Source organism: Panthera pardus, unplaced genomic scaffold (assembly GCF_024362965.1).
Source record: "Panthera pardus isolate Hobbes unplaced genomic scaffold, ASM2436296v1 HiC_scaffold_12, whole genome shotgun sequence".
NCBI lineage: Eukaryota > Metazoa > Chordata > Mammalia > Carnivora > Felidae > Panthera > Panthera pardus.
Genome location: NW_026526677.1, coordinates 59,288,273 through 59,315,643, shown reverse-complemented (window position 1 = coordinate 59,315,643; position 27,371 = coordinate 59,288,273). Strand labels below are relative to the sequence as shown.

Here is a 27,371-nt window from a genome sequence, read left to right as displayed (position 1 = left end):
CTCTGAAGTTAACAGCGGTTAGACGCAGTAAAAGACACACATAAGGCTGCCTGCAGATTCCATGTGGTCTTTGGGCTCCCGTTCTGCATCTAGCTTTCGTTCCCATCTGCAGGCCTTGCTGACAAATTGTGACTCCAGGCCCACTAGCAGATGCACTGGACAGTCTTCCATAGATGTCTCCACCTGCTCTCCTTTGGGGTCCCACTGAGCAGCTGGACAGATCTTGCTTCCCACTTCCTGGCCTGAGTTGTCCACCTGTGCAGAGCTTCAGAAGGGCTGGTCAATAACTTTTCTCTAATCCTCCAACTCCCCCTTTCGGACCCTCTTTCAGCCTCTCTCACAATTGTGTAATACCTTCGTCCTATAAATAAATCCCTTATACCATACACTCATAGTGATTCTTCTTTCCTGACTGGAATCTGACTGATGTAACATCCTTTCACAATATTTCAATTGAGCTGTTTCTTTTTAACGATTTAACCAAAATCTCCTTTATATAGTCTAGATTGATTCCTTCCTTCCTTTCTTTAATTTGCTATTTTTGTGCTAATGTTTTCGCTCACTAATTTACAAGAGGAAACTTTTTAGTGAATCCTGGCAGCAAGAAGTTCTCCCATGATTCTCTAGACAAAACCCCCAAATCTCCCCAACAAATTTGGGCATCCTATTTATTTTTAGCCAAACCAATTTCTGATATACTTCTATATAACTGCTGCTGAATTTTCCTAGGGTTACAGTAATGTGCATGCCCTTAAAATTTTTTTAAACTTTTAATATTTAATCCAACTATAATTAACATACAGTGTTATGTTAGTTTCAGGTGTACAATATGATTCAACACTCTGAACACTGCTCACCTCTCATCATGGGAAGTGTACTCTTCAATCCCCATGACCCTATCCCCCTGCCCTACAATATCCTTCCTAATGTCAAATAACTTCCACCAACCCGTTTGCCTACTGATTGTTATGGTTTTCTATTTCCATTTTAAACCTGCGTTTTTAAATCCACGTAATATGTTTCTATTTCTTTGCTGCAAATCTGACATTGTCATTTGCACAAACTTTTCGGGAGCCATTGCGAGACCAAGCTCTTCTATCTGGTTATTGGCAGATAGTATCCGATAATAGCGTATGGGAAAAAGTAGATTTACAATACACTGTTAAGAGATTATTTTAAATTCAAAAATAATTTTAAAGAAAAATACTACAAACAGTAGTATAACAAATCAGAGTAGCATAAGATGTAGTTACACCAAGCAAGTGTGTATGTACAATCGTTTATTGGGATTTTTATATGCTTTATTGTCATTTTTATAATGTGTTCTGGTTTTTATTGATAAAGACCTTTCACACTTCTTATTAAATATATTACTAGGTACTTATATTGTGTTCATTTGCTGTTTGGTTATTGCTGGTATATATAATCTACTTGATTTTCATGTTGATCTTATATCCAACAAATGTGCTACATTTTCTAATTCTAATAGTTTTCAGATTCCCTCACGTTTTCTACATAACATTCATATCTGAAGAAGAAAGTTTTCTCCCTTTATTTCAAATACTTGTACCTTGTCTCTTTTCTCCATGTAATTATATAGACCAAGGCCTCAGGTGTGATATTTTATTGTGCTGATCCTTATGTGCATCCTGATGTGCTTTGTGACTTCAATGGGAAGTTTCACCATTAAGCCTAATGCTTGCTATGGATCTGATAGCCATTCTCTAACATTTTAAGAAAACTCCCTTCTGTTTCTAGTTTACAAAGAGTTTTAATAACTGCTCGTACTATTTGAAAACGTTTGAGGCTTTACCATGTACATTTATTTTACATATATTGACTCATTTAATCCATGCAGACACACTTCGAAGTATTATCTCCATTTTACAGACAATAAAAAGCACAGGGAAATCAAAGAACTTGTCCAAGATCACATGATAATCATTTCGGATTACTGCTTTAAAAACAACAACCAATTTATCAGATTAAAACAACACCCATTTATTAGCTCGTAGTTTCTGTAGAAGTCCAGGTACAGCATGGTTGGGTTCTCTGTTCAAGGTCTAACAAGTCTGAAATCAAGACGTTGCCCAGTCTGTGCTCTCATGTGAACTCAGGGTCACCTTCCAAGCTTATTCAGGTTGTTGGCAGAATTTAGTTCCTGTGGTTGTAGGACTAACCAAGTTCCTTGCTAGCTGTCAGCCAGATGTCACTCTCAGCTCCTAGTGGCCACCCTCAAGTGTTAGCTACATGGCTCATTTCATAAGCAGTTCACAGCATGGCTGTCTGCTCGTCTGCAGGCTAGCAAAGAGCGTCTGCTACTGCTTCTTGGCTGTCAAGGGCTCACTCGATTAGGTCAGGCCCGCTCAGATAATCTTGCTTCATACTGACTCAAAATCAAATGATGAGTGGCCCTAATCAAGGGAATGAAATTCCATTATGTTCACAAGTCCTGCCCACATCCAAGGGGAAGAAATTATACAGAACGTGTGTATACCAGCATAGCAGCAGTACTGTTTCCATTTCTATCTAACACATATAATAAATTAGAATCTGAATTCAAACTCATGCTCCTAATCAAGACCCATACTGCCTTTCTAAATAAGTACTGAATTTATTGAATGCTTTTTCTACATTTATTGAAATAACCGTATGATATTTCTGTTAACCTGCTAATGAGTGAATCATGTGGAAGGCTTTTTTTTTTAACGTTGAGCCAGGCTCCTGAATTGCTAGATTCAGCTTGCACACACTTTAGTTTGTATTTGTGTACTTATGTCCATAAATGAGTTTGTCTATCAGCTTTGTTTTTCACATTGCCCTGCTCAGGTTCTTTTATCAAATTCAAATTTAGTTTATTCAACACCTTCAAGGCAAAGGCTTGCTTCATTTCTTACCCAATCTCTTTAAGTTCTTGCTTTCACTCAGTTTTTAGTCCAAGTATGTTTTTTTCTTCAATAAGCTCTACGCCCAATGTGGGGCTTGAACTCACGACCCCAAAGTCAAGAGTCGCACTCTCTACCCGCATGTTCTACCATCTGAGCCGGCCAGGTGCCCCAGGCCTAAGTATTCCTTATTTCTTTGTTAACTAATAAATATATTTAAGATTTTTCTTAATCCCACATTTTCAGTATTGGTCTCGATATCTATTTTACCATAATCTGGAAACAAATCCTATTCAGTTTTCCCATTTCTTTTCAAATTAACTTTGTTATACTTCTTTAAAAAAAAAAATTCTACCTAACTTTTAAAAGTTGTTCATAGTACATGATTATGATTTTTCAATCTTTATTGTACCTGTGCCTGCCTTTTTTTGTTGTCATAACTTTTCTCTATTTTTTCTTAGCCATTAAAAAAATATTTCTTCCTTGCCATTCCTTCTAATCTCTATTCCTAGAATTCCTATCAGGTATATGTTGACACCTCCATCATCCTTTATGTCCTGTAACTTCTGTTTCATATATTTCTGACTCTCTGTGCTGCATTCTGGATGTTTTCATTCCTATGTCACTATTCACGAATTCTCTCCTTAAGTGTGTCCACTCTACTATTTACTTTGAGGGTTTTTTTTTTTTTTTTAATAAATAGATTTTTTCCTTTCCAATATGACCTTCTAAAAAACTCTACTTTTTTATTAAACCACAATTGCTCATTTCTGTTGTGTAAAGTCCCATTCTTGTTTTTTAAATTATTGTTTCTATTTCCATAGGTGTGCATTTTAGTTTTTGGCTTTTTCCCCCACCTGTGTTCTTGAATTTCCCCTCTGGATTTTCTATTCTCAGGATATTTTGTAAAAGATTAGAGTGGAAAAGAGTCAACTGAAGAAGCCATTAACAATTTAACCTTCAGGACCTATACTACTCCTAGATGTATAGTAGATTGGGCAGTCCTTAAGTGTATTTATGGTCAACCTGATTTTTAGTATCCTCTAGGAGTTCAAATGGTTGGAACACAATAGAGAAAAGACGGTTATTTTACTCAAAAGACATCGGGTAAACATAACGATTACCTGAGTTCTAGCAACCCTTGTTTTTTAAATACTATCCGATATTGCTCTATGTCTATCTATGCACGTGTACACTCAGGCAGGCACACTCATGTGTGAAATTCATGACAATAAATCATGGTATTTCTTTCTTTCTTTTTTTTAGAGACAGAGTATGCTAGTGGTGCAGAGGGAGAGAACCTTTTTTTAAAATTTATTTAGTTATTAATTTATTTATTGAGAGAGAGAGAGGAAGCATGCCTGTGCACCTACAGGGGAGGGGCAGAGAAAGATGGAGAGAGAAGGAGAGAGAGACAATCCCAAGCAGGCTCTGCTCTGACAGCGCAGAGCCTGATGCAGGGCTCAATCTCACAAACCATGAGATCATGACATGAGCCAAAACCAAGAGTCAGACACTCAACCAACTGAGCCACCCAGGTGCCCCAGAGGGAGATCGTCTCAAGCAGGCTCCACACTTAGTTGTACGCTCAACTGACAGAGCCACCCAGGGGCCCCTAAATCATGGTATTTCTAATTTAATATTTGTAACCTTTTGTTTCACTGCCTTGGTAATGAAATACTATTTCATAAACACTAATTAATGTTCCTCTGAATTAATCTCGTCAAACAAATAGATCCTGATGTTAGTATATTTTTGCACGGAATAAGCACTGATCATTGAAGTATAATGTTATTTTCACTTGAAAAGCCAAGAAATTAAATAGATACTCTAAGCAAAGTAACTTTTAAATTGGTCCCAAAACTTTAAAATGTACTTTCTAGTTAATAATCAGTCCTTTACTTTTTTTTTTTTTTTTAGTTTATTTATTTATTTTGAGAGAGAGAAAGAGAGCGAGAGAAATAACACAAGCCAGAGAGGAACGGAGAGAGGGGGAGAGAGAGAGAATCCTAAGCAGCCTCCATGCTATCAGTGCAGAGCCTGATGCGGGGCTGGAACTCACAAACCGTGAGTTCATGACCTGAGCCGAAATAAAGAGTCGGATGCTTAACTGACTGAGCCCCCCAGGCACCCCCAGTCCTTTATTCTTAACAACAAAATGACTGTTGACACTGTTCCCAAACCACCTATCAACCAGCCATATCTTTCTTTCCTCAGATCTAATTGTCTTTCTTGCTCTCCCAGGGGAATGCCTAATTAATCCCGCAATGTGTTCACAAGATAAGGGCATACCAGGTAAAGAAAGATGTGTTACTGAATAAACAGCATGAAACAAGGTAATTTTTATTTCTTGAGTTAAATAATAACCTTGGTCTGTATCTATTCTGTAAAGGCATCTAGCATAAAGTCTATTCATAGAGCAGACAGCAGACACTCAGTAGTAGTATTTACAGTATTGATTTTAAACTTACCATTTATTTTAAAGAGGAAAAAATGTCTTAATTGCTGATGTTGCTCATACTACTTTCCAAAAACCCAGAACAATGCCTGTCACACAGTACATACTTACTAAACATTTGATGAATGACTAAAAAGGTGAACAGGTTCATTTGTGCATTTACGATTCGGATACCATAAGGCTTGATTTTGAATTTGCACTTAATAATACAAAATTGAGTGAAGTATTTATTCCAAATTACATACTAAAAAGACAAGTAGGCTCCCCCCAAAATGATACAAAATGGGAAGGGGAACTTCTTGTAATTAAGAATGCACAAACTGTATACTCTTAGAGTGGAATACTACCTATCATTTCCTCTAAAAATCTCTGAGGGAAAACAGCAGGCTATCTACCAAACTGCTTTTCAACCAACTTGTGAATCTCCCGTTTTGTGATTTATGCAGAGACCATAATTAATACTGTCTCTCACACAGAATAATATTTGGCAAATTCAATATTAGGAGATGGCTTCTAAAAAGTTTTTCCTCTAGTAAGTAATTTTTAAAAGCCAGAAATGACAAAATGATGCTACTGCACACTCAAAAATAAATATTTCCCATATGCAATATCTTACAATGTAAGTTGTCTCAATAAATTCATTCATCATCTACACATTTGAAAGAGTTTTAGAACAGGTGTCAATCAAACTCCAAGAGACCTACCACTTCTCATTAGCTTACCAACCTTATATTTATACAAATTAAAATAATAAAATGCTCCAGTTGCTTATTGGTGTGTTTAATTAACGTAGTGCAGTAAATTTCTGTAACTTACTACAGTTAACACTTCTAGGATTTCATCACTAGACTCTCCACACCATGAACCTGGGAGCCATCATTTACATTAATGAGAGTTACTAACAGGCAGCATGGGAAAAATTAATTCTTTTGTAAGTCTTTTAAAAAGGTCTCCAATCATATAAATGAGTAGGACTCAAAATTCTAGGCATTATTAACATCAATATTTGCTCTAAAGGAAATAAGGAGAACTACTGCTATAAATTTAAAACCAACCAAGAACTGTTATATGGAAATGATATGAACTATGAGAAAAAGTAACCACCCACATCAACCCTGTGCTAATGGTGAGAAAGACAGAAGCAGCTGTAAATGAAGAAACCCGTATTCTAGGGTTAAAGGAAGTAGTTGTAAAAGCAAAGAACGTTTTAGAGTAATGAAGATTCTAAACAGGAACAGTATAAAAGGATAGAGGCACTTTAAGAACCTTAAATGCTAACTATATAATTGTGAATAATCTGGATACAGAATAGAGGTAGCCAAGAGATAATCTGTTTCATAATCTATATAATGCCGAACAACAGACATTTGTAGACCGCATACATACAAAAGCTGCTCAAGACTCCAGGATATAACCGGGAGTGAGGCTGTAGAGGAAGGTTTGTGCAGATTTAACTGTACCGTCAAACTGTCCTTGGAAGAGATAAACGGACTGACAGTCTCACAAAGAATGAGAGCTCCTTGTCCTCTAAATGCTCACCAAATTAGTTACTAAAAGAGATACTCTATTTTTTCCACGTATGTCTCTCTGCTGGTATTAATTTGCATTTTCCTGAGGCTGAGTATTTTTTTCTAACATTATTAGACATTTTGAGCTTGCTCTTCTGTAACATACTACGTTATACGTAACATGTAATGTATACTATGTCCGTGTTTCTGTTGGATTGACCGCTCCTTTTCTTATTGATAATATAAAGATTTTACTTATATATTCTAGATACTGACCCCTGGTTAATCTGTGTGCTAGAAAATATCTTCTGATTGGGGCACCTGGGTGGCTCGGTCAGTTAAGTGTCTGACTTCGGCTCAGGTCATGATCCAGAGTTTGAGCCCCGTGTTGGGCTCTGTGCTGACAGCTCAGAGCCTAGAGCCTGCTTCGGATTCTGTGTCTACCTCTCTCTCTCTGCCCCTCTCCAACTCATTCTCTGTCTCTCTCTCAAAAATAAATAAAAACAATAAAAAAAATTTTTTTAAAAAAGAAAATACCTTCTGATATGTAGCTTGCCTTTTCATCATCGTGTATGTTTTCTTTTGTTTTAAACAAGTTTTTTTTTAAATATTTATTTATTTTTGAGAGAGAAAGAGAGCCTGTGCACAGGTGGGGGAGAGGCAGACAGAGGATTCAAAGCGGGCTCTGTGTTGACACCAGAGAGCCCGATATGAGGCTCAAACTTGCAAACCCTGATATCATGACCTAAGCTGCAGTTGGATACTTAACCAACTGAGCCATCCAGGAGCACCCCCCCCCCCCCCGCCCCGCCCCAACCCCACAAGCTTTTTCTCTTTTAAGTTTGTTTATTTTGGGATAGAGACAGCACAAGTTGGGAAGGGGCAGAGAGAGGGAGAGAGAGAATCCCAAGCAGGCTCCGTGCTGCCAGCACAGAGCCTGACTCGGGGCTTGAACTCACAAAACCATGAGATCATGACCTGAGCTGAAACCAGGTCAGAAGTTTAACCAACTGAGCCACCCACACGCCCCTTAAACAAGTTTTTTTTTTAATGAAAAACAAATTTATGGATTTCTTATAATATGGTCTGTGTGTTTCTGTGATTTATTTAAGAGATCCTTTCCAAAGTGAAAGCTAAGAACTTTTCATCTCTCATTTCTATTGGAATGAAATTTAAGATTAAAAAGTTCAGGTAGATGGGAAAGAAATCAATGCTGTGACTACTATGTGCATTTATTCAGTGTATAAACATTTACTGAATGACTATTATATGAAATGGTAATTTTATATAAATTCTATCATATTCCTCACATTTCTTTAAAGCCATTATCTTCATTTTCAGATGATTATGCTACGGATGGTGAGGTGAAATACATTGGTTCAAGGTGTGTTTAATGCTGAAATTCTTTCAAAAGACTGAAATGGGAAAGCTACGGTTTTTCCTTTCCTAAGTTTAGAATACACAATTTTTATTATTTAAATATCAATATGGCTTACATATATATATATATATATATATATATATATATATATATATATATATATATGACTATATGTTTAAGTCAAATTAGTCATATACTTATTATAACCAATCTGTGATCCAAAACACTTTATAAAGATATATTGCTATCCTTTAAATACCTGAATACATACATATTGATATTAACGACTTATAGCTAATCAACTTTGAGAGTAATTTGTATTTTTATGTAGACTAAAGATCAAAATACAAACTTTTCCTTCTCTTATCTCTGCTAAAAGAAAACTGCTGGGCAACTTAAAGTGCAGTCACTTACAAGGCGAGGTGAGGAGCCAGAAGCTCTGGTCAGTGGAAAGGAGCCTCTTATGTGCCAGTGTACGTGTCCTATTGTATCTAGCCTTAGCTGGAACATCTCTTAATTCTCTTCTAAACACAGAAGCTCAGACGGCTAGGGGCCACCTCCTCATGCTTGCTTTTGCTGGCTGCCCGCCACTCAACCCCATTCTAATCTCTAACGTGGCCCTTTCCATGCTATGTATGACCGTGTGCCCACTCACTGTCCATCCCTGATGCCACTTCCGTAGTTGAATGATTTTACTTAATGCCAGCATTTTTTTTAATAATGTTTATTTATTTTTGAGAGAGAAACAGAGACAGAGTGCAAGAGGAGCAGGGCAGAGAGAGAGAGACAGACAGACAGACAGATAGACAGAATCTGAAGCAGGCTCCAGACTCCAAGCTGTCAGCACAGAGCCCGACCGCGGGGCTTCAACCCATGAACTGTGAGATCATGACCTGAGCCGAAGTTGGACACTTAACCAACTGAGCCATCCAGGCGCCCCTACTTAATGCCAGCATCTTGAGCAGTACCCAATATGTACTAGTCCTCAATATGTGGTTTGACTTTGCTGTAATGTAACCCTTTTATAACTTAGTTCTCGTGATTTAACTATACACGAATTAACTCATATCAATTTTTCATTTCAAGGAATTAGAGAAAAAAATACTATGAAAACCAATTGATCATTTAATCTGATTCAGAAGTTATGTTTGGTGATCTTATTAGTTATAAGTTATCCTAGGGGAAAGGCATTAAAATATGGGAGCAAACAGAACTATCTGGTTAAAAGAATGACATAAATTTATTTTATAATGATACTATTATCCAGGACATAAATGTTATCCTTAGAAAACTGTCCAAAGAACTATTACCATGAGATGTTTTGGGAAGTTAAAATAAGTTTACATGTGCCTAAAAATAATTTTCCTATTCTTCCCACCTATTTATTTCTTCAGAAAAAGAAAAGCATCCACAAATCACCAACTCCAAACTGTCTGGCTTGATATCGTTATCCCTCATTACTTGCCTACCAAAAAAATCAAACATATAAAAATTAAAGAAAAGAACGGTGCTACTTTCAATGTAACACCAACAAAATAAAGTCTTATTTATTCGAGTAAATGATTAATTCACACCAGAACCTAAAGCACCTATGCTGTCATATGATACATATTGATAGACTCCAAAAAGCCAATCCATGAACTACCTGGAGGACTCACTGATGCTCTGTTGAGAAACACTGATTTCTCATATTCTAATAACGTAACAATCTTCACCCCATGACACTATGACATGGTCCTCTATTACACGAAATATACTATCCACCCCCACCAACTCCGCCAAGCATTACACTGAACCTCTATTCTGATTTCAGTACACTGCAAACGAGAAAAGCACTAAGTTCAAGTTGGGGTCACCTGTCAGAGTCATCTGGTTTTCTTTTTTGTCCCGCTGTCCCGTTACATTACTGTATTTTAATTTAGTTGGTTGCAGAAAGCTGAGATGACAATAATACTAGAGAAGACTTCCTCATCCAGATAATAACATCAGCACCATAAAAGCACACTTCATTAAAAACAACACACACAACAATGTGCTTCCAAGTGTCAGCAATGAAATAGCTGCACAATTACTTTAGACTCGTTTCCCACGTTTCCCTTCTCTCGGCGGAATGCCTAATCTTCACAAGGTGTTCATTTCCTGTCTCACCCAGCAACCACCTTCTGCATTTTTATTTTGTTGATCGCTCCTGCTTAAATTTCCATGGGGATTCCTCATTTTAAAACATGCTTTTCGCTCTCGCTCCTGAACACAACCCCGTCAGCACTGCTGCCGGTGCCTTGGGTTACAACAGGCACTGAAGTTAATAGCTTGCCATGGTCCTAAGGGACCATATGAAATAATGATTGTCCTGGCCAGAGCATCTAGAGTTAAAACTATAGGCCTATGGTGTGGAGTGTCAGATTACCTAATAGCGTTTGCAAAAACTGAACATCCCTTTTGCTCTCCTAATTCAAGAAATATTTATGGAGTGTCTCCACAATACAAGGCTCTCTGCAAGGCAGTGGAGTAAGTTTGATGCCAAGTAAGATGCACTTTCTACACTGAAAATATTTCAGGTAAGACCAGGACGATTCTGGCACACGACTTGTATTACTGGGCTCTTGTTAAATGAGAAGAGTATACATAAATTTACTTCACTTCTGAGATACTACTGACAGAGAACTGCCCAGGGGATTAAGGAAGGCTATGAGAGCACACCCAACTGTGGGGAATCAAGAAAGGGTATACAAAGAAAGTTTTAGATAATAAGAGAAAGGTTTTATGTACAATTCCAGACATTCCAGATAAGCAGAACAGCAAAGGCAAAGACTATCAAGGTGAAAAATAATGTCATACATTTGGAAACCGACAGTTTGACAGAAGCATAGGTTATGCATTACGAGGGAGCTGGGATAAGACCAAACAAGAAAGCAGCAGGCCAGGCTGGAAACTAATTTGTTGGAACATGCTGTATTTCCCTTTTAAGAATAAGGGCTTCAGCACTCACTAAACTGATAGCTTCTAAGATAAAGACACTTGCTCGACTCATAGATATTAGGCACTAACCTGCCTACATAGAACTAAAAGAGACAAGCCTTCAGACCTTCAAGTTTTTTCCCTTGCACTCTGGGACGCCTTGTTAGTCCTCTGTATTGACACCGTTGACTGAAAGATGATGTACCTTGTGGCGTTATTATAGAAGAAAATCTAGTACTGTGCTACTGGGTTGCATTTTTAATTTTCCTTAACCTTTTCTCAGGCCTACCTTTCCTTTCAGCATCTACATTTAGTAAAAAAAATTGCGTGGCTGCCTGGAATTCCCGTCGCAAGGCTCAACGTATACAAAATAGTAGTTGCAAGATTTTATTGAGCATCTTCTATGTGCCAAGCATTGTGCTTCATCTAACCCTCATAATAACCGAGCGGCACAGGTATTACACCAAGCAAACCAAGACGCAGAGAGGACATTTCCACAGTTGCTCAGCTGTAACAGGTGAAGCTCATGTAACTCCAATTAGTCCTTTGTATCATTAGAAATAAGTCATTAGAAATAAAATCATTAGAATAAATGATTAATCATTAGAAATAAAAACTGAAACAAACGTCACCAAATTTAACTAAATCGAGGCAGAGAGAAGGAAGGAGAGGCATTTTGCATTGTATCTTTTACAGAAACACAAATGTCAAGCGAACCAACTGACAAATGGACTTTAGTAACTAACTTTTTTTTTTATGTTTATTTTTGAGAGAGAGAGAGAGAGAGAGAGAGAGACAGAGACAGAGACAGAGCACAAGTGGGGCAGGGGCAGAGAGAGAGGGAGGCACAGAATTCAAAGCAGGCTCCAGACTCTGAGCTGTCAGCACAGAGCCCGACGTGGACTCAAACTTGTGAACTGCAAGATCACGACCTGAGCTGAAGTCGGAGGCTCAACTGACTGCGCCACCCAGGCGCCCCAGTAATTAACATTTTCAATGAGAACTTAACATAGTGACTCTACTTAACATACAGGAATTCACATCATGGCATTTTCACCAGAGAGATTTCCTTAAATCAGGAGAAGGATTATTTCAGTCTCACGTACGGTCCCTTTTTGATAGACACACTTCTTCCATCTCCTAAATGTCTGCTTAGAAGCACTACGCTTACAGTCACTGTACCATCTTCTGGGCTTGCTGTCCTCAGTGGGCCATATCAAAGCGAATGCTTAGGCAACTTGTCATATGACCACTTGTCATCTCTCAACCTGTTGCTCCATTTGTGAAGTGGAGGGTTAAATTGTATGCTCTAGTAATACTCTGGTCTGTCTGGTTCTGAGGCGCAACAAATCTATAATTCTGCGTGGACATAAACGTTTTTTTCCCATCTTCATTTCTGTTCCATAGCGTTCCCTTAGGTAGTTATATTGGAGCTGGACTACAGACATTTGGGCAAGTTTTCACACGAACACAGATTTTTCATCCTTGGTCACATTCCTGTAATCAAGTGGAAAATCTGGAAAAATAATTTCATTCATTTCAGTAATATTAGTCGCCCTGAAAATTATTTGTTTGATTATACTTTTAAGTTACACAGCAAGGAAAAATTTTTTAAAAATGCCAAAGTATTTGGTCCACCCACTGCCTCCAGTCATCACACTCACTGTTGAAATTTAAAGGTCTGAGGTCTAGGGTACTGAGTGCTCTAAATGCCAGCATCTGAGCAACAACCTATAATAAAATGAAGATGAAAGGTTATAAAGAATGTTCTAATTTATAGGATAAACAGTAGAAGAGTTGAAAATTAAAGCCATAGCACTGAAGCCTAAGCATGATGTGAAAATCTCCCCTTCTGGAAGGAGGCCATCCGATTTAATTGGATGCTATGAAAGCAAACAGATGCTAATTTAGTGAAAACAGCAACCATTTCTGAACTCTCTGCATTAAAACAGCTTGATTAACAAACAGAAGCTGAAGATTTTTATAGGAAAGAGTCTATAATTCTTAACACAAGATGTGTCAGCAGGTGGTTAAGTATGCCTGAAGCAGGTAATAATAGAAATGAAGAGTCAGAAGTACAGCGTTCAGAAAACATTTATGTTTTCAATGTAAGCTTTATAGCAATGAAAGCACAGGTGCCTGTCACTATTTCTATAGAGAATTTGCTTCTTTGCAAGCAATGTTCAAGGTATCCTAATTGCTTCAAGGACACCATTAGAAAAATTCCCATTCATTTATTTAGCAAGTCAGTGTTGTTGAGCCAAAAAGCAGGCTGAAAGAATATAGAGATAGGAAATCACTCAGTTCACGGCCACTCTGCAAATTCCTTTGTCTCTTCCTTCCTGGCAAAATGCAATCTAGTTACGATGACGGGGGAGCTCTATAAACATCTAGACATGCCAAGGTGTCTGTAAGAAAAATAAAAGACTCTAGTCACAGGATTGGAACCTGTCTGGCCAGCTCCTTTACATATACGACTGCCCTATGCATTCGGTCACAGAAAACGTGTTAGATCATTAAAACAGACCATTCCTTCTCTCATGAGCATCAGGTCCACCCACATGCAATGACTAGGATCTGGGCCCAATATTATCTGTTTTTGGACACATCAAAATTTCTTTACACTCTAAAATTTCTGTCTCTAAAAGAAATCAGAATCAGCCAGGTAAAAAACGCAATGCCTAGAGTTCCAGCCAAGATCTTCCATAGGGATAAACATAGAACAAAATAATCAAGGAAATGGGAAAAGCAGCATTAACATGTCTCTAAGGTTCCAATAATTCCATTACAGAAAAATAGTTAATCTATCTTTTAGAGATTCATAAAAGCCTTGTCGTGGACACGTCAGGAAGTTTCAAAAGTGCCTGCCAATTATATCACTCCTTCTGAGAATAAAACAAAAACCCGAAGACATTTTTTGAGGGCTTGAAAAAGCCATATGCTCTGACCAGCTATGTCCTATCTCAAATGATTGTTTAAGGAATCCACTTGGAATGTATCATCTAGCAGACAACTGAGTAGCAAAATAACAATGACTAACACATTTCATTTCAAAAACCACTTTAAAACCTACTTTTCAGTCTTCAGTGAAAGAAGAAATAAAGGGTAAAAGAACACTATGGCTGGACTCTGGTTACATTCCTTCGTGTTTGTGGTCTGAGTCTCAAAATGAATGCAGCAAAGATTTCAGAGTTTCCCTTTATAGTGTGCATGCAGGTGCACAATAATAGCTTAGGCAAGGCATCAGTCCAAACCTGTGTTTCGAACAGACCAAAGGAAAGAACTAGTTTTCCGCCACCTGCCCAGCAAAACTGGCTAAATAGGACTCTGAACTCCACTATCTCACCTGCCAATAAGCAGATAAGGCAGGTAATCAGGGCGAAGAGGCTGAGGATTCCTAGGCCGATTACAAGTATAATATATCCAATGAGCCGTTCAGTTCCTATTTTCCATCTCCCCCGAAGCCCTGATTCCACCTAATAACCTGGGAAGGTTTACATCAACACTGACACACTCAGGAAAAAAGAAACCCAGGCCAATCTGCTCTTCAGTGATCCAGGCTAGGAATAACTGAGAAGTTGATCCAATTAACAAGCACAATCAGTTAATTTACTTTTATTTATTATGTTTATTTGTATATCTGTGTTGTTCCAAAAAGGATATGAAGTTTTACTAAAATTCATTAAAGTCACCTAAAATATTTGATAGTTTATAAAATCTGAGACAGCAAGGTAAATGTTCTCAATCATAATATGGCATGCCATTGATTGTAAGATACACCTCATTTTTAGCAATATCAAAATGTCAAAAATATTTATATTAGAATCAGTAAAATACAATATATGTTTCTGTAAAGGGGGAAGACAGAGGTAAAACACAATGCAATTCCTGTGGTTCTTGTGGCTTCCAAAGAAACGGGTAACACAATCACCTAAATCTAGCTCACCTTCCCAAATTACTTAGGAAAATAAATTAGGATAAACAAATCATTGCTACTTCTCACACTGGGGCATACTACATGGAGTTGCCCACATGTTAAGCTGCTTCTTCACAAATTAAAGTGTGCAGCTGATCTGGAGAAAGTGTATTATTTAGAAGGACACCCTTCCTTCAAGCTCCCCAAGTGCTTTTTCTACATAACCAATATTTTCAGTCAGATCACCATATACAAATTTGGTAAAAACCTAGAGATATTTGTTTAATATGGAACCTAGGGAAGGTTGGGAGGGGTGATCATTCTCAAAACTACAAGGTGATCTTACATGTTCATGCTTAATTAAAATCATGGGTCTCTTTATTGCTAATTAGTAATGTGTTTCACCATTAAACAAATGGAATGATGTCATAAAAATGGAGGAGGAGATAGATCTAAGGTCTTGTCCCTCCAGAGAAATTTTTTTTTTTTAAAGCAAAAACTGTTAGAATCAACTTTACTAAAACTCTGGAAAAAGTCAAGAGTGTAAAACAACAGGCTGAACGACGAATCAAAGAAAAGGAAAATCAAAATCAAGAGAAAAGCTTCACGGAATTTCTACTTATACTGTTCCTAACTCCCTCCCCAACTGAGCAGTGGTAAAAACAGCAGCCTGCTAGTGTGGGACCTTGATCCCCAGTGAATGAGGGAGCCAACCAGATTTTATTCTAAAATAATTTATGTTTGTCTGTCCTATCTTGTCTGGGGGCTACTTGAAGAGCTAATGTAAGGCACTTGCCTTGGTTTTGCCTAGTCAGAACTGCTCACTCAGAGGTGAAAGGCAGGGGACATTGTTCAAGATGTCAGGCAAACAAATCCCACAGCCTCCTTGTGCAAAAGATTAGGGCTGAGACACGCAACAGACTGTCTAAGCCTGGGAGGTAAAGCTGGTGAGAGTTTCTGCAAGAAATCAGTATTTTCAAAAGAGCCCATATATACTGGGGAAGACAGAAGATATGTACATGCCCAGAATAGGATGCACACTCAGGAAAGACCTGAGAAGACTCCAGGCTTTTAGCTCTGGCTGATCATTAGGCTCACTGCAAGCAAGAAGCAAAGGCTAAGGCCTTCGTGTTGAAAAGAAAAGACATCAGACAAACGCAAAGCTGTACAAAGAAATAACACTAGTAAAGATAACTGCATAGGTAAATAAAAAAGACAGTATTATGGACACACAATGTAGAAAGATGTAATTTGTGACAATAACAACATAAAGGTGGGAGGACAGAGGTATAGAGGAGCAGAGTTTTTGCATGCTATTAAAGTTAAGCTGGTATCAATTCAAACTAAACTGTTATAGGATATTAGCCGTAATCAATCAATTTCTTTGATATCAGCCATAGGAACATTTTTTTGAGATATGTCTCCCAAGCAAGGGAAACAAACGCAAACTTAAACTACTGGGACTACACCAAAATAAAAAGTAAACCATCAACAAAACCTGGAAGTAAACCGTCAACAAAACAAAAAGGCATTCTACAGAATGGGAGAAGATATTTGCAAATAACATATCTGGTAAGGGTTTACTATCTAAAATAAGTAAAGAAGGGGCGCCTGGGTGGCTCAGTCGGTTAAGCGTCCGACTTCGGCTCAGGTCATGATCTCACGGTCCATGAGTACGAGCCCCACATCGGGCTCTGTGCTGACAGCTCAGAGCCTGGAGCCTGTTTCAGGTTCTGTGTCTCCCTCTCTCTGACCCTCCCCTGTTCATGCTCTGTCTCTCTCTGTCTCAAAAATAAATAAACGTTAAAAAAAAAAAATTTTAAATAAGTAAGGAACTTCTACAACTCAACAGCAAAAACCAGAAATAATCCAGTTAAAAATGGGCAGAAGATCTGAACAGACATTCTTCCAAAGAAGACACACAGATGGCCAAGAGACACATGAAAAGATGCTCCACATCACTAATAATCAGAGAAATGCAAACTAAAACCACAACGAGGTATCACCTTACACCTGTCAGAATGGGTAAAACCAAAAACATAAGAAATAAGTGTTAGTGGGGATATGGAGCAAGAGGAACCCTCATGCACTGTTGGTGGGAATGCAAATTGGTACAGCCACTATGGAAAACAGTATGGAGGTTCCTCAAAACAATTAAAAATCGAAATATCATATGATCCAGTAATTCCACCACTGGATGTTTACCCAAAGAAACCAAAAACATTAATTTGAAAGATATATGCACACCTGTGTTTACTGCAGCATTATTTACAACAGCCAAGTTATGGAAGCAACCCAAGTGTCCACTGGTAGATGAAGGGATAAAGAAGATGTGGTATATATATGTACAATGGAATATTACTCAGCTACAAAAAAATAAAATAAAATCTTGCCATTTGCAACAACATGGATGGGCCTATAGAATACAGTGCTAAGTGAAATAAGTCAGTCAGAGAAAGACAAATACTATATGATTTCACTCATATGCGGAATTTAAGAAACAAATTAACAAAGAAAAAAAGAGACAAGCAAAACACAGACTCTTAAATACAGAGAACAAACTGGTGGTTGTTGCTAGAGGGGAGGTGAAGGACGGGCTAAATAGATAAAGGGGGTTAAGAGTATACTTATCTTGAGCACTGAGAAATGTATAGAATTGTTGAATCATTATATTGTACATTGTACAATTGTACATTATATTGTATATTGTGAAACTTACACAACACTGTAATGTTAGTTATACTTCAATAAACATAATTAAAAAATAAAAGTAAAGGGCCTGGGCAGCTCCATTACTTGAATGTCTGACTCTTGATTTCTGCTCAGGTCATGATCCCAGGGTTGTAGGATCAAACCCCGCATCGGGCTCTGTGCTGTGTGTGGAGCCTGCTTAAGATTCTCTCCCTCTGCCCCTCTCCCGCACTTGTACTTTCTCTCTCTCTCTCTCTCTCACTGTAAATATAAAAAAAAATTTAAAATTTTTTAAAAATAAAAGGCACTGATTTAAACTATACAGTGTTCCATGCCCTCTACTTAAAACCTGAGGGTCATTGTTTTACCAGATGTAATATTAAATTCCTCCATTTGGTGCCTACATTTTCTGCCTCTCCTCTTGCAGTTTCCTAAATACAGTGGAGGGTATTTCATTTCTTCATGTCTATGAACACAAAAGTCTCTCAAACTAGAACAGTTGTTCTCAAGCCTGACTGCACATTAAAATCACTTCAGGAGCTTAAAAAAAATACCTCATATTTGGGCCCTATTAACTAAATCAGAATTTCTGGGGAAGAAGTCAGAAATGTAGAGGTCAGGAGCTCATTTTTAAAGCCTCCCCAGATGACAATAACGCACAGCCAGTGTTGAGAATAAGTTACCTAGAATCATCTATTATCCACTTCCCTTTAGCCAAGTGCAGTTGTCTTCTCAACTCCAATCATTCATATATCAGTTTTGGAAAGTTGTGTTTTTCTAGAAATGTAGCTGATTGCATTTGAATTTCAAATTGATAAGCAAAAAGTTTTTCATAAGATCATCTTATCTTTTAATGTCTGTATATCTATAGTGACATCTTTTTTTCCCCTTATACTAGTTGTTTTGCCATCTCCTCTTTCTGAATTAGTTCTAAGGGCTTAGGTGTTTCTCAGTTGTTTCTCAAAAGTTCTCAGGGCTAAAACTTTTGCCTGTATTTTTCTCCTCCATTGTTCAGTTGTCCATTTAATTTCTGCTCTTTCTTTTATTCTTTCCTTCCTTCAACTTTCTTAGATCTTAATGAACTCTTCCTTCTCTAGTGGTTTCATGAGACTTAGAAGACTCAGATGACTGATTTGTAAATCTTTCTTTTTTTTCTACTACACGCATTTAAGGAAATGAATTTCCCTCTGGGCACAGATTTAGTTGCACCTTACAAGCTTTCATATGCTACATTCTACTATCATTCAGTTCAAAAATAATTTCAAACTTCTTTTATAGTTTCTTCTTTGACCTACAGGTTTTACACTGTTTTTTTAAAACATTTTTTTTAAATGTTTATTTTTGAGGGAGGGGGAGAGGGAGAGAGAGAGAGAGAGAGAGAGAGAGAGCATGTGCCAGTGCGCACAAGTGGGGGAGGGGCAGAGAGAGGAAGACACAGAATCCAAAGCAGGCTCCAGGCTCTGAGCTGTCAGCACAGAGCCCGACGCAGGCATCGAACTCACAAACCGCGAGATCATGACCTGAGCCAAAGTTGGACGTTCAACCGAATGAGCCATCCAGGCGCCCAGGAGTATAACACCCACACATTTAGGGATTTTATTATTGATTTCTAGTAAATTCCACTGTGGTCAGTAAATATACTGTAAATTATTTAAATCTCTCGAAATTTGTTGAGGCCCAGCATAATCAATTTTGGTAAATGTTTCATGTATATCTAAAAAAGAATGTATCCTACAGCTGTTGGTACAGTATTCTTCAGCCATAACTAGGGTCTAGTTTATTGCACTGTTCAAGTCTTTTAGATTCTATTTTATCTGCTTCCTATAATAATTAATAAAAAGAAATATAAAGTCCTCTGTTATAATTGTGGATTTCCTTGAAATTCTGTGAATTTCTGTCTATATGTTTGAAGTCATGCTTCTAGGGATGTGTGTGTGTGTGTGTGTGTGTGTGTGTGTGTGTGTGCGCATAACTGACAGCATTAAAATAAAATATCTCACTTATTTAAATTGCCTTAAACTTCATTTTGTCTGATATTAGTGTAGTTAGCTCTCATATGGATAGTATTTGTATAATATGTCTTTATTCACTCTTCTATCTTCATTATTTCTGTGTCCTTATATTTGAGGTATCTCTTGCAAGCAGGGTAAGTGTAGTTTTTTTCAATCGGCCTGAGAATCTTTATTTTTAAGTAGTACATTAATAACATTTAAAATTTACTGCAACTGCAGAATTTAAGTCTGGGTTCATAAGAACAAATTTACTATTTGTCTTCTGTTTGTTCCACTTGTTCAATGTTCATTTTCTTTTCTTTTCTTCCCTTTTTTGGATTAATCAAGTACTGTATTTAAAACATTTTCTATTTGTATCCTCTATTAATTTTTTGCCTACACGTAACAATTCTTTTAGTGGTTATGAGATTATGACATGATCCTTGATTAGTCCTCTATAAAGTAGGATCTTTACCCTCCTTTAAAATCTTAGAAAACTTTAACTCCATTTCTACTTTCCAACATGCATAATTTCACATATATTTTATATGTATGTATTTCATATTTTATGACACTACTGAAAGGGCAGGCCTATGCCGGCTGACTCCATCTTGTTCTGTGTCCTTCACCTTGACCACACCTCCTCCCCTTGAGTAACCCTCCCCCGCCCCCACCTGCCTAACAGGACTCGGACCCTTCCCCAGCCAATTGGCTGAGGCCACAGCCATTACCTCACCAACTGCCCCTAGGCCCCAATAAAACCTTTGTCCTTTTGAAACTCACTCTCTCTCCCCGGTATCTCACCACTGTGTGCAGGTAGGGGATTGAGCTGAGCTAGCTCGAATAAAGGCTCTTTTGCTTTTGCATCAGACTCGGCTCCCTAGTGGTCTTTGGGGATCACGAATTCTGGGCATAACAACTACTATTTGTTTTGTAGTCAAAATTAATTTAGATGTACTCACACTTACCCTTTCTGTTGTCTTTGTTCTTTTCCATATTTCCTTGTTTCTGTGCTATGTTTACTTTTATTCTGACTTTAGCACCTGCATTTCCCTTACCACAGTCTGCTGGGATGCATTTTCTCAATTTTGATGGTCTGAAACATCTTTTATTTTTGCCTTCATTTTTGAAGGAAATATTCACCTAGTATAGAATTCTAAGCTGGCAGTATTGTTTTATAGTACTTAAACATTTAAAAAAAATTTTTTTTAATGTTTATTTTTGAGAGTGAGAGAGAGAGACAAAGCATCAGCAGGGGAAGGACAGAGAGAGGGAGATACAGAATTTGAAGCAGGCTCCAGGCTCTGAGGTATCAGCACAGAGCCCAAAGCAGGGCTTGAACCCTCAAGCAATGAGATCATGACCTGAGCCGAGGTCAGATGCTTAACCAACTGAGCCACCCAAGCGCTCCTGTTTTATAGTACTTTTAAAATGTCCTTGTATCACTTTTATGGTTCCTAAAGATTCTACTGAGAAATTAGCTTTCAGTCTTATTGTTGCTCTTTTGATGCTAATTTGTCTTTTTTTTTACTAACTACTTTCAGTATTTTCACTTTGTCTTTGGTTTTCAGTTGTTTTAATATAATTTCCTTAAGTATGTTTGCTTTGTACTTTCGAGTTGCAGTTAATGCTTCTAGAATTTGTAGCTTGATACATTTCGTCAAATTTGAGAAATTCTGTCATTAACTCTTAAATATTACATTTATTACTCTCTATGCTTTCTTTTCCCCCTCTGTGACCCCAATTATATGTATTATATGTATTGTATGTATATGTATTATATGTATCTTTTTATTGGGTCCTATGTCAGTCTAGCACTTTTCTATATAATCCATCTTTTTTTTTTATTTGTGCTTTGGTCAGGATATTTTCTACTGACCTATCTTCCAGTTCACTAATCTACTTTTCAGACATGTACAACCTACTGCTGAGTCTTTTATGCTTTTCTTGCTTGTCTGACAAATCTTTAATCATTTCACTTGTTGACTAGCAAGCACTAGGTTCTACATGAGAATATGCAGAGTATATAACACTTGTTCTCACAAAAGCAAATTAAATGAGTCAATCTTGCTATCATTAGCAATTTTAAGAAGTGTAGGATTTATTATAATCTAAATGAATAACCACATTCTATTTAAAAGAAATGAAGCACTGGGGCGCCTGGGTGGCTCAGTCGGTTAAGCGTCTGACTTTGGTTCAGGTCACGATCTCACTGCTCATGAGTTTGAGCCCCGCAGCGGGCTCTGTGCTGACAGCTCGGAGCCTAGAGCCTACTTCAGATTCTTTCTCCATCTCTCTGCCCCTCCCCTGCTTGTGCTCCGTCTGTCTGTCTCTCTCTCAAATATAAAAAAATAAAACATAAAAAATATATATATATTTTTTAAAATGAAGCACTTCACAAAGGATATATAAAAAATCACAATCTAGGTCACATTTTATATTTTTAATATATTCCATGTTTCAAACTGGCTTACATTAAAAGTATATAAAAAAAGATACTTACTCTCTCTCCTTTTCAGTCAGTTTGTCATTGATATTATCTTTGATTGTTGATCTAGATCCCTTATGAATTATAGGATATCTCAGGGGCACTTGTAGGAAAAAGGAAATCATGGAGACCAAATGTGCAGTGTAACCAAGGGCAACAGCAATGCTTCCATCATCTTTTGCTGTAAATTCAAAAGCAGAGGAAAAGAAAATAACTATTTACCTTATAAATGTATATAATAGATCATAATCAATTTCAAGAGATTTTATAAGAAATAACTAGTAAATAAAATATTAATCACATCTAAATTATAGGATTTTTAAATAAATCTAAACATATTAACAAGACTTGAAATTTCACTTACTGTATTTAAAACTACCGCCCAATAATTAATGTGATGAGATTGATATTTCATGTTTATCTTAAGAGTTCTTAATACACTCTAATATCCATTACTTTCCTGGCATTTTTAAAGACAGAAATAATACCTGGTCTGTTAAAATGTGAAAATTAGTTTCAGAGGTTCAATCATAGTACACTACATGAGCATTATACATTTTATTCATTAACAACTTTATAAGCAATATAGTTCTACTGCTGTACTATTGTACAAATTATTCAGTCTAAGGTGAAGTGAAATGGCACAATGCATCCTTACAGGGTATTTTCTATCTACGAGACAGTGTTGCATAAATAAGACTGTGAAGTTAGAAACAGGATAGTGAGGAAAAATATTTTAAAAAGGAAAGTAAAAGTCCAAAAACCACAGTTTATATCTTATTGATTCAATTTAGGTAGAAGCAACTGTTGGGGCAAAAATGTATGTACCCAACGGTCAAACATAAGCATCTATCTTTTAAGAAGTCACAGATAGGGGCGCCTGGGGGGCCCAGTTAAGTGTCTGATTCTTGTTTTGGACTCAGGGCATGATCTCATGGTTTGTGAGTTTGAGCCCTGCATAGGGCTCTGCACTAACGGTGCAGAGCCTGCTTGGGATTCTCTCTCTGCCTTCCCCCACCACCCCCTCCTCCCCCCGTATGCGCATGCTCTCTCTCTCAAAAGAAAATAAACTTAAAAAAAAAAAAAGAAGTCACAAATAATTTACATTTTTTTAACATTTCTTTATTTTTGAGAGGCAGAGAGAGACAGCGCACGAGCGAGGAAGGAGCAGAGAGAGAAGGAGACACAGAATCTGAAGCAGGCCCCAGGCTCGGAGTTGTCAGTACAGAGCCCAACCTGAGACTCGAACTCACAAATGATGAGATCATGGCCTGCGCCAAAGTCGGACACTCAACCAACTGAGCCACCCAGGTGCCCCAACATTTTTAACTCACCATCTAGACTTCTGCTACTACCTACCAAGGATAATAATCACCAGGTACTCAGAAGAGAGTAATAAAGGAAAACGTTTCAAGTTTGCCCCAGAAGGAACAAAAAAGTAACTGTTTGATATATAGTCTTCCCAAAATACTTTTAAAAGTTCACACACACACACACACACACACACACACACACACACACACCTCTAAAAGGCTTAACACATAATCTAGAATATCTCTAGCTAGAGAAAAGGCTGAAATAATTGAGATGACCTTGGCTTGATTTCTAAAGGTATCTTTAACTTCAACTATTAGTGGTATTTTTTCACGTTCTTTTTATATTTAGTTATCCAAGTACTACCTTCTTGTTGTAGGAATGCCACTATAGTCATCTATTCATCATTTCATTCTCCACCACTGACTACCACAGCGGATTCTTTGTTTCTTTTTGAGTATACTACAAAAACAGGTAACATTCACTGTATACTTTCTTCTGCAAGGAACTGACTATAGTACTTTTATTTATGATAGTCATTAATTCATCAGCAATTACGAAACTGGGTATCTTTTTATATGCTATTTCGTTCGTTTCACAGATGAAGAACCTAAGGGTCAAAGAAGTTATTGAACCCGTCTGAAGTAACACAGTAACACCATACGGGCTGGCCTGATACCAGTGCCTCTGTCTTTAAGCACTCCACCATACTGTCTCAGAAGTTTACTGTGGAACACATAACAATTTAACTTGGGCACTAGAATGTACCAAGCATATGACACACTTGTATCACCTTAGTTTCTTCACACTTCTCTTACAAGGGCAAAGGACACCGAGTTCTCTGTGACTTGTCAAGTGTTTGACTGAGAATGGGCTTCTCAACTAAAATTTGATGTTCTCTCAAATCAAACTGCTGAAGAAAATGAACCAGCATTCATTTCAACTGACTACTGAGTCATGCCCTAACTGACGAGAATCCTAACTGTTCTTAGAGACCATGTCCTCTTGCCCCAATCCCATGCAAGTACCTTGAGTCCTATAACACTTGTGTTGAAATCTGGATACCACAGTACCTTAGAGACTAAAATTACATTAGACTACATTGTAAATTCACCACATTATAATTTAATCATCATATAATGTTAGAGCTAGGAGGAATCTCAAATCACTGAATCTGATGCCAGCAATTTAGAGATGAGAAAAAAATGTAATTCAGACTGTATAAGTGACTTGATCAGAGTCCTACAGATAAAATCCATGAGTGATAAAATAAGAGGGTGAACTGTATATACCCCCCCCCCCCCCGCCCTTAAAATACCTATCCCTGGAGTCACAGCTAGGATACTGAAGTCTATGAGAAGTCACTGAATCCTGTGCCTCCGCTTTCTGTAAAGGGTAGGGCCTATCGAATTTAAAATATTTCTATCAGTAAAAGGACCTGGTCTTTAAGAACTTTCTTCTGAAGTGAGAGAAGAGGAAGCAGACAACTTACAGTAATGAAGTATAATACTACGCTAAGTTTGGACTTTTTTATATGTGCTTTACACTAAGCTTTTCCCTTCCTATGAGGCCAGACAGAAAAGAATTTGCAAACTTCTAGAAAGCAGCAGCAGGCCTCTTAACCAGCCTTCCAAACAGGTCAAATGCAAACCATGAATGCTTAAAAAAAACCTATCCAACGCTAAACACACAAGCATCTACATTTTTCCATATTACTGAAAGGCTAATAATACTAAGGAATTGCATTTGTAAATTTTGAGACCACATCCACGGATCTATTAAAAGAACAAAAACTAGTCTTCTAACAGCACCTCTTTTCAATGATCAAAACGATTTTGCTTAAATTTAAAGATAAAAAGGCATCTCTATGAGAAGCCTACACATGCAAATCAAAATCCAAAAAGAAACAGCAAAAGCCGAAAACTCGCTAAAATTGGAAATCGGCTTTGATTCTGGTTATTCACACTCACCATTGTTTCCACCACAAGACTCCCCGCTCCGCCTATTAAAAACCCTAGGTTGTTTCCATTCCAGGCCACAGTGCTCCGTCATAGCCTCACTGTTAAACGCCACGGTGTTGGATTTCCAATATTGAAGCTTTATATTAAAAAGCATTTTAAAAGGACCACGGGTGAGGCATTACAGGGCCCAAGGGTATTCCAATACCCTCAAAAGGAAAACCACCTCCTGGTAGGGAAGTCACTTTCATCACCCCAAGACCACTGAACCTCCAGTGGGAAAATGTGAGCTCATGTGGTTAATTATGGCTATTGCTGGCCACGAACCTCAGATGTCACTTTCTGTTGCCAATCACTTTAGCTAAAAAACCAAAAGGTTTAAGGTTTCCAGCATTCCAAGATCTAAAAGACGTTTTACCTGCCAAAGCCAAAACCTGGCTCTCGGGGGTGTGCTTTTCCAGTAAGCATTAATGACGTCCCTAACACCTAATGCAGAGCAGAGGTTTGCGTTCCTTATGCCGCTCTCGGGGTTAGGAAGGTTACAGATGATAGGCTTGCTGGGGAGAAGGAGTTGGAGGGGGAGTGGAAGGGTTCAGAGAGAACAGGAATAAACTGTAGGACTCAGGTGTGTGAAAAAGAGCTTAATTTAAACAATGCTTTCAGGGGCTTAAAACCAAAACAAAAATCTGCAGTTTCCTCATAATAATAATTTCTGATTTGTTTTTCAAACGTGAATAGTTATTCAGAGCAGCAGTTTTTGTGTCATTTTTATGATAATAAATACCATCAACCCACAATGGCCATGACAATACTATAAATTGATTCAAATGCCCCTTTGACTTATATGTTGGACAAACTATTAATATTCAAATGCATCCAAGTACAAATAAGTGATCTAAAAGCTCTTACCATCCTGCCTTCCCAATCACTGAGGCAGCTGATTTGGTAAGGAACCAAGCACTCACTGATCCAGACAGGACAAAATATTTAAGACTCTAATCACTGCCACAGCATCTATGGAATCATTCCATGTTCTCAATGAGACACTGTTTGACATATGGTCTCTCCTTTCCAAGAAATCATGCCTGCATAAAGGAATACAGACACAGAAGGAAATCTGGGTCTCATTACCACAAAAGGCTCTCGTGTTATGGATTACTTAAAAACACACACAAACAATTTTTTTTTTTTTTTTTTTTAAACGAGAAATGTCTGTCAATGGAACTCAAATGAATACCCTTCACCAGACAACTTTCTCCCACGGTGTCCAGGCTTCTTTGGCATACTCTAACAGTAACTTACCCATTTAGAAAAGAACAATAAAGTTTGGGCCACTACAGTAGGGTTTCCCAAACAGTGTCGACCCGGGCATTGTAAAGTCTATCCCAGCAAAGTCTCTCACAAATATCACAGAAGAACCAGTTTGGAGTTCCTTACGAGAGAATGACCAAGAATGCAGCTGTTACAGAACACTAAAAAGCTGTCAGAAGTTTGGAAGAGGTTATTATTCAAAACAAGGACAAAAACGGCACCATGACAGGAATAATACGGACCTTAAAACCAGACTGACCAGGAATGACTTTAGCTCTGCTACTGGCTAGTATGAGTCTTTGGAAAAATTAACTAATCTCTCTGAGCCTCAATTTTCTTGTCTTAAAAAAAAAAATAAAAATTGAGTGTAATTCTTTCCTTCACAGAAGGAATTCATTCTCACAGTTGTGAAAATTAAATAAACAAGAAGCACCACGCATGATGTTCCATGTTACCATATTTCTCTACTCTCCCAATCTAAAATGTCCTCCTACCCTTCTCTCACCAGGGGA

General features: G+C 37.7%; 1 protein-coding gene across 1 annotated transcript in view; it reads right to left on the bottom strand.

The window, feature by feature from the left end:
* Positions 1 to 27,371, bottom strand: part of UVRAG (UV radiation resistance associated) — a 296,412-nt gene that overhangs the window by 98,560 nt on the left and 170,481 nt on the right. The window contains exon 12 of the mRNA XM_019449868.2: positions 22,292 to 22,457. Within this exon, the coding sequence (XP_019305413.1) occupies positions 22,292 to 22,457 (166 nt within the window). The remainder of the gene's footprint in view (positions 1 to 22,291; positions 22,458 to 27,371) is intronic.